The 9,397-nt window shown below is 38.0% G+C and overlaps 1 protein-coding gene across 1 annotated transcript in view; it reads right to left on the bottom strand.

The window, feature by feature from the left end:
- BRAF (B-Raf proto-oncogene, serine/threonine kinase) overlaps positions 1-9,397 on the bottom strand; it is a 59,897-nt gene that overhangs the window by 33,556 nt on the left and 16,944 nt on the right. Inside the window, exon 3 of the mRNA XM_015817269.1 lies at positions 3,882-4,145. Within this exon, the coding sequence (XP_015672755.1) occupies positions 3,882-4,145 (264 nt within the window). The remainder of the gene's footprint in view (positions 1-3,881; positions 4,146-9,397) is intronic.

Raw genomic sequence — 9,397 nt, 5'->3', positions numbered from 1 at the left:
CATCAACCATTGAGACCGGTTAAGTTCGTGCCTGAAAGTCCTGCTTCAACAAGAAGAGCCTGCCACCCATCAATGCTGCATGAGTTCCGGTTGTAAGACATCTCACCGATCTCTAAAGAACATTACCGCAAGGCTGGACAAGGGGGGTTGTGGCTGGGAGGGCCTGGGCATTGGCGGCCTCTAAAGAGGTAGCGCTACAATATTAATTGTCTTACGATGCATTTTTCTTCAGTTCTGCTGGAACACAAAATAACTAGAAACCATCATCCTGTAAACCATTTTGCAAACAAAACAAAGCAAAACAAAACAAACCCACTGTCATTATCACTATTTACATATATTTGTTCTGAAGCTATTTTATTTATTCAAGAAAAAAACCAGCTGGGTGATTCTGAATAGAATTAAGGACTAAACAAGAGTCTTATTCTTGAGGAAAACGGAACATACTTGTATTCAGATGTCAGTTCTACATACATTTGACTGAACTCATGAGACAAAATAAATGCAGGAGAAAATATGTTAATCTGAAAACTTTGCAAAATTTTGTTGTGAACAGGCATTTGCCAGTTTATAATAAAAATTGTTTAGTTACCTGTTGAGAATGTGAGGAAAGAAAATAATTTTATGTAACTGTAGCAATAATCTTTTTATTCTTCTATACCTGTTCAAAATATTATTTTTCTTTGAATAGTTTCCTTAACTTTTAAAATTCCAAACTCTTTTGCTCAAATTTTCAACTATTCGCTACAAGGAAATAATACTATAATAACACACATGCACATGAATATACAAATAGTATGAATAAAATATCTAAATGGCCACATTGTTGTAAAAGATATAAAATACAGAGCATAACATGAAAGGAAGATGGCTTCTAAAATCTGAGAGAGGATCTTTCCCTATCCACCTGGATTTTTATTAATATTCTGGATCTAGTCCTTCATTAATCTAAACTGAAGGACAAATTGTAAACATTTTATCTTTAATGCTTTACCAGAATTTTTTTTATCTCTAAAGGCCCATTTGCAGCAATGGGACAATCAAGAGATTTCTAGGCTGCACATTTATGAATCAGAGTATATTGCCTGTTAGGACTTAAATTTTGTATACTGTATACTTATTTACATAATTATGAAGACTGAGATTTCTACCCTTTGAACAGGATATTCAGAAGATAAAAGGAGAAGAAAAGCTAACAATACTGTCCTGCTGTTGTAGTTTCAATCACTTGTTCCAGACATAAATTCCTCTGAGGTATGTTGGCTATATAGACCTCATACCCATCTACATGCAAAACTTAACTTACAAGTATTGAAATCTTAACAGCTGAGATTCCAATACAAAGCTACTGAAAACAAAACATTTTTTATTTTATTTTTTAAAAGTAAGTTTCCTAGAACCACTTACCCCTCAGTCTGCCTGCCCTACTGTTTACATCTTTCCTACTAGTACATCATTCTGCTACTGTCAGGCCCTAAGCCAAGAAATGCACATAGTGATTCTTCCAAGTGGACCTCTTTATTGTTTCACACCAATGGAATGAATCTTGCCAGACTGAGCACTCTACTACCAGCATCTATAACAGGGGTATGCAACCTTGACAACTTTTAAGACTTGTGGACTTCAGCTCCCTGATGTATAATATACTCTGTGAACTATTTACCCTCTTTCTCTAACACATAACATCTAGACTGAGTTGCCTCTTACTTTTCTGGAGGGCATCTCCTCCTCCTGGGAATCCACCTCCTTACTACATGCCATCATAGCTGCTACTATATATTGCCTCCTTCTAGGGGACAAGAGAAGAATCCTGCGCTGGGAACAGCAATGGTATATGCAGAGTATTGCAGAAGACAGTACTAACAGTATGCTGCATAGACAATTTTCTAATGTTCAAGAAATTGATTGTGCACTGCAATTGCAAAATACCCTTCTTAGTAATTACTTTTGGCACATCTTCCCTCCTTAGCTTTTATTTTAGATACTAGTAATGGGAAGAAACAAATTTTAATCTGGAAAAACAACTATTGCATCACAAAGTATACACATCATATACCTGAATATATATCAGTTTTTTGAGAACTGTTTTGTCATTTTCAGAAGTTCTTAATCCTAAATGGAGAACCTCAGTTTTGGTTTTCAAGCAGTAAAATTACTACTTGAAAGCATAACATTAGAAATGTATGGGATCAATTCTCATACTAAGGAATTTGGAGCATAATTCCCAAATACTGGAGAACAGCTTTAGTTCATTTGATTGCTTCTCTAGATACTTAACTACTTAGAAGTTTGATGTAAAAAAAAATTAAGTTAGACAGCAAAACCACTCTGTAACGTTATTACTCTCCCTTCTAATATAATGTAATATTTTAAAACCATTTTAAAATCCAGGTTAAGTTATTAAGGAGTTGTAAAAAAACCAAACCCCAACCTTTATTGTAAAATATAGCACTATATCTACCCTTCCCAAAAACAGATCAAAATTTAACATGCACATGATATAAAATGAGACATATTAAAACTATAATAATAGACTAAAACAATTGAGAATTAAATACAACAGATACAAATCCAATTAAAATTATATTGCATATCTGAAATTCAATCTCACTAAATTTGGTGGATGCTACATTTGAATAGGACTGTAGTACAGTCAAGTACTGCTAAGTTATTCTGGCTTCATGGAAAGAGTTAAACATTGCTCAATTCTCCCACTGAAATGAACTAGAGGTAAAAGGTGCTTCTATTACTAGACTGTGCTAAATTGAAATTTGAGTTTTGAATAATTGCCTTTACATTTAATATTCCTTTTGCAGTCCCTTTCTATTTTGTGCTATTATGCTTAATTTTCTCATTCCTAAAATGACACAGTTTCTATACCCACCCCCTTTAATTATGTGTACTCCTGGTAATTATGTGCACTCCTGGTAATTCCTGTTTCAGATCCTGTCATCTCATATTTTTAGTGTAGCCTGTCCTTCCCACTGAGAAAAGAAACTTCAATCTCTCTTAATTCCTCTCCCTTGTTCCTAGTCTTCATGTCTCCTTGGTAACAAGCCTAAGTGTGTGCAAGAAATTATTAGAAAGGGGGATAGGATTATCACTGGGCATGATGTCATTGCTGCGTATCAAAACCATTTCCCATTTAATACTTACAAGTCCAACATAGATATCACTAGTGTGGTACCCTCAACATATATTATATTATAATCCCTTCTTCCCACAAGCTGGCTCTCTGTTGTTTTGCTCAAGGTTATCTATGGTTCTACTCTCTAAAAAAATCCCACATGATGGAGTTTGGGGTTAGTGAGCCATATTGGATTGCAGAACTCTTAAAGATTCACAAATGCATCAACAACATACATATTTATTCTAATGTATATAAGAGTCCTAGGAATGGAATATATTTAATTTTTAATTGCTTGGCAGAGAAGTTTAATCTCATTATCATCCAGCTCTCTGGCAAGCTATTGGAAGTATGATGATGTTAAAGAAGAGAGCATGCAAACAAACTTTCTCAACCTCTTTTTTTCCCCCCTTAGCATAACTGGAGCAGAACGTGACAAGAACTTTATAGTTTAGCCCTTTGAGCATGAAGAGTAGGGTCACATACATCCATTCTACATGCTGCACAACACTATTGTTGATAACAAGTAAATGACTAAATAAAAAATGAAAAAAGCCTACATATACTATACAAAATAGAAGTTATTAATGTTACCCCATTTTCACAAATTTTTGCCAAGCTACCACCAATAATGTATTCCAGCCCTTTATTTGCATTTCTAATCCTGTACAATATTTGGGATTTTTTTCTGTACAATACTTTCCTTATTTGGCAATATTAGAAAGAGAAATATTGACAGCTGTTTAGGTCTTACCACAGTCCTCTGTTTGTTGGGTAGGAAAACTCTAACAGTAGGCTTCTGAGGAGATTTAGGGTTACTCCGTGATAAATCTATAGGATTCTGATACACAGAGAGAGATGAAGGTGCTACAGAAAGACTAGAAGAAGAAGATGAAGTAACTGTTTCTGTTGAGGCAGAACTGGAGACCGAGAAATCAGTTCCATTTCCCATTGATTCCAACAACTGTTGCTCTCTCTGTTGTAATGCATCTAACTTGCTGGTGTATTCCTCGTATGCCTATAAGGAAGAAAAAGTTGAATTATTAAATAGTTCTCTAACCTAATTTGCAAATCTACTTCTAAATTTAGTAGTAACCTTTCCCAATGTGGCATTTCCATATGTGCTACAATGTAATTCTCATTATCTCCTGAGACCTATTGACCACTTCTGTTGAAGTGATGACAGCAAAGTTGCCTTACACATCAGACTAAAGAAGACAGTACTATGCAATCCACACATGTAGCACAACGTTTAATGGGAAATTCATCCAATTACCCAGATATACATTTTATCCAATGCAAAATTATGTATTACAATAATATACAGATTTATTTTGTATGAGACAACACAAAACTAATTTAAGGTGGATGAAGATATTTCGAGGACAATAAAAATTGGTCACTCCTTCCCAAGCTCCTATTTTTTCCTTGTAAATTTTATCTCCAGCCAAATCCTATCCCTCTTCCTCCAAGTAGGCTTTGAGACTGAAAATAGGTCCAGCTGGAGAAAAATGTTGGTGAAGGAACCACTGGAAAGAATCAGTTATATGGGAAGGGTGAAGCACCTCTTCTAATCTGAAAATTGCATTACTATTATACAGTACAGATATCTGCTGAGGATTAATTTATTTTATAACGCTATTCTGCCCCAAGTGATGTATATACACTAGAAAACTGGCCTATAAGAATCAATAAGGATTAGAAGTCATTACTTGTACTCACTTTTTGTCCCCTATTTACAGTGCCCAAAATAGGCACTGTATTGCTTCCTTCTTTTTTTTGTCTTTTGTAAAATCATTGGCAGAAGCTTCTCTGATTGAAGCCTCATAATCACATGCACCTTTCTTTAACTGGCAATTGCAAATAGCATATTATGGTTTGGGAACTTCCAATTTGCTTGGAAAGCTAGGTGCATGGAGGGTAGGAGTTGAATGTATGAGCTTAAATAACTCATAATGGCAATAGTCCTATATAAATGCACTGTATCAAATAGGGAAAATCTGAATTGTGACACCAATGTGCAATCTTGCAAATAATTATACATACATGGAAAACTACTTTGCCTAGAACTTCAGTGCTAAATAAGGAAACAATGAACAATGAGTCCTGTGGAAAACAAGTAATGTATACAGAATTCTTAACTGAGTAAAACTAAGCATCTAGAAGCAAAGACAATGCAGTCTGCAATATGGCTTATCACAATAGTCCACCTTCTAGCACCTTCTCAACTTCTCTTAGCCACTGCAGCCGCTGATATCTACATGACAAAAGGGGGAGGGGGGCACTCTATAACATGGGTGTAACACAAATTTTCCCTAATATTAAAAGAGTTACACAAGGAACTAGCAGCTCCCTTTCATTTTTAAAAGATCCCTATATCCCATTTTATTTTGTACACAGACTAAACTTTATGAATGTTTTTCATGGACAACCCTAAACCAACTCTTTTGTGCACCAGACAACATATATAGAATGTTTTATGTAGCCCTAATGTAGTATGCACACACACGCACAGAGTGCAAAATAATTAAATATAGATTCAAAAAAAGGATTTATATAATTACATTTAGTTTACAATTGCACCAGTTACTATACTTCTTCATATTTTTCCAACCTTGAAAAGTAGCCAAAGTATATATGTTGAGTCATATATATATATATATAGTGATTCATACACTACCTTTTCTTTAAAACATTCATTTCTCCCTTTTTGAAGTTCTCATTAAATTAATCCAATTAAATTAATCCTCAAGCTTTTTGGACTGCCATTCTTCCCAACTCATTTATCCCTCCATTTATTTATCAATTCAGCCATAACTCATTATTTCTGTTATGTAAGTTTACCTCAATGCATTTATTTTATACTGGTAACTTATATTTAATATAAATTTATTTAATACCCATTCTATCTTGGTTTTATTCCTTTTGTTCAATTTAATTAATTTTCAATGTATTCAACTTACTTTTATGTTTTTCCTATTATACTCTTACTTCTATATTTTAAAATGATCAAAAGCCTATTCTTACGTACAACTATTTTCATTTCTTCAGTAATTTTTTTTACTGTAGAGTTAGACTATATATAACCCACTATTACTGTCTAGAAGTATTTGCATATCAGAATTAATTCATGAATATACTTATTTGAACTAAAAAAATTATTTGTACTAAAATTGTACTTATTTGTACTAAAACAGACATGTCAAACACAAGGCCCGGGGGCCAGATGCGGCCCGCGAAGTGGTTTCATGTGGCCCACGAAGCCATCCTGGAAACAGTGAGGGAATGGCCCCCGCTGCCTTGGCCCTGGCCCAGGCCAGCCGGAAGCCAATGTACAATTTTGTGGTGGCCATCTATGCTGAAACGTATTCAGTCTTAGCTCCACAAGGCCGTCTGGAAACAGCGATGAACCAGCCCCTGCCGCGTCAGCCCCACCCTCTGGGTGCATGCCCGGTTTTGGCAGACAGCGGGGTGCTCTTACAGCGCTGAGAGGTTGAGCCGGGCGGTGCGAAGCTCGCCAACTTTGCACCTTGCTGCCTGCTGAAACTGGGCAGGCTGGGGGCTAGGCAGCATTGCACTTCTCATCAGTTTCGCGCCACCCGGCTCAGCTCTTGGCGCTGTGAGGAGAGTGCCCCGCTACCTGCCGAAACTGGGCAGGATGGGCGTCATCGTGCTTCTTTTTGGATTTGCGCCGCCCAGCTCAGCCTCTTGGCGCTATGAGGAGAGCGCCCTGCTGCCTGCTGAAACCCTCCCCCAGAGTCCATCAAGCCGGATATGTGAAGTAGGCGAGGGCCATTTGCTGGCCACTTCCAGGCGATGGTGCATTTCTTCATTCCTCACAAACGGTGACACCTCCCCAGCATGCACCCAGGGGGCGGGGCTGACGTGGCAGGGGCTGGTTCCTCGCTGTTCCCAGACGGTCTTGTGGAGCTAAGACTGAATGCGTTTCAGCATAGATGGCCACCACAAAATTGTACATTGGCTCCCAGCCGACCTGGGTCAGGGCCAAGGCAGCGGGGGCTATTCCCTCACTGTTTCCAGGATGGCTTCATGGACCACATGAAACCACTTCGCAGGCCGCATCCGGCCCCCGCGCCTTGTGTTTGACATGTCTGTGCTAGAATGAAGAGACAGCTATGTGGGCTATGTCACCAACTGTCAGGCACCAGTAGGAACATAAACAATTAAGAGATATGTAGCGATTTTATGGCAGTCTTTCCTACATACTGAAAGTTGATCTCTGCTGCAAAGCCCCTGATTTATGCAAACAAATATTTGGGGGATACATACAAAGTGCATTTCTTTATAAAAAAAAAATATATTTTGGATTCAAGTCAAACTATCACCCCAGCTAAACAGATAAATGACTGATGATTTTCATTCTCTATTGCCTGAAACATTGTGAATAAGCTGACAACTCATATACTGTTTTCCCAATAAACATTCTTTTACCACCCAATTTCTAAATGTCTGTAACAACAACCAACATATAAGAATACACCAATCAGAAGAGTAAAATACCCAAAGCAATCCAAGCCAGGCTCCATATCCACCCTATTCTCAAGGCCTGGGGAGAATAATCAAGATTTTAATAATTTCTTCAACAACATTGGAGGAGGAATCACATTAATTTTGGAGGTAAGATCATTCCAGAGGGAAGGAATTGCAACATAGCAGGCATGCTTCCTGGGTCCCGCAAAATGATATTCTTTAATTGATGGGACGAATTATCCACCCTGTTTGACCTTACGTAACAGGCAGAGAAAACTGCAGATAGACAGTCCCTCAGGTAGCAAGATCCTATGCCACGAAGGGCGTTAAAGGTGATAAATTTGAATTACATCCAAGGAGTAAACTGCAAACCACTGTAGCTCATGAAACAGTGGGGTGTCCTCAACACTTCATACATTGCCACATTTTGCCACAGCTGTAGCTTCCAAATGATCTTCAAGGGTAGCCCTAGGTAGAACGAGTAATCCAATGGTGACTAGGGCAACATGTATATTAGCTGTACTTGTGAAAGACCCTCTTGGCCAGAGCTGCCACCTGCTCTATAAGTAGGAACTGAGAATCCAAGAGGATCCCCAGACTGCACATGTCTCAAATGTGGAAGTGTATCCTGTAATGGTATGTTGGAATGACTTTGGAAGACAAGGCAACAATGCAGATACAAGGCAGTTTAGCCTACATCAGGAATGTGGGTGGGGCAAGAGCCTCAAAGGGACCTTCCCAAGTGATGTCACAGTTAGAATGCAGTATTACAGACGAATTCTGCTGCCTGCTGACTGCCAGCAGTTCAGCAGTTCGATCCTGACCGGCTCAAGGTTGACTCAGCCTTCCATTCTTCTGAGGTTGGTAAAATGAGGACCCAGAGTGTTTGGAGCAATATGCTGACTCTGCAAACCACTTAGAGAGGGCTGTAAAGCACTATGAAACAATATATAAGTCTAAGTGCTATTGCTATTTGGGGCTATAAAGGGGACAGGGTAAGGAAGTATTTTCAGACTTGCAAGTTTCTATTAATGTAATCTTACAATAAAGTAGAATTAGTTCATTTGGTCATGTTTCTGTCTGGTCTATCTCATGAGACTAATACCCCATTGAGAATCAACAATGGAGTGCCTCTGGATTCAAGGGCTCAAATAGACATAGCCACTTAGTCTGATTGTGCTTTATCTCCTTTCCTACTTATACCTAAGTGCAATGTTTCTGAAACTCTTTCTTCTCAGGACCCTAATTAACTTTTAAAAATTATTGAGGACCCTACAGAGCTCTTGTCCGCGCAGGTTAAATTTATCAATATTTACAGTACCGTATTAAAAATTCAAACTGATATCTGTAGAATATTTATTATTCAAAATAACTATTAAATCTAAATATTTTTCATGAAAAAAACTCAATACTTTTTTAGCAAGTGACAATGAAAAGAGTGAGATTTTTTAACATTTTTGCAAATATTTGGAAAATAATTTTGATTTTTGTGCTCCTTTGAGAAGGTCTTGGTGGATCCCCAGGGGTCTTCAGCCCATATTTCAAGAATCGCTACCCTAATGAATTAGTAAGGCATCTGTTAGACCAGTGGTTCTCAACCTTTCTAATGCCGTGACCCCATAATACAGTTCCCCATGTTGTGGTGACCCCCAACCACTTATACATCGCCGGGTGCCAGGGGCGTGGCCAAGTGGGCGTGGCCACCAAGTGGGCGTGGCCACCATGTTGTGTAGGCAGAATCTGCCCAATATTTGCTGAAATACATTGCACTCAGATTTC

This window comes from Protobothrops mucrosquamatus, unplaced genomic scaffold (assembly GCF_001527695.2).
Source record: "Protobothrops mucrosquamatus isolate PMUCROS unplaced genomic scaffold, P.Mucros_1.0 scaffold_126, whole genome shotgun sequence".
In the NCBI taxonomy this organism is placed as follows: Eukaryota; Metazoa; Chordata; class Lepidosauria; order Squamata; family Viperidae; genus Protobothrops; species Protobothrops mucrosquamatus.
The sequence above is the reverse complement of the archived record's forward strand: the minus strand, read 5'-3'. Positions and strand labels throughout refer to the sequence as shown.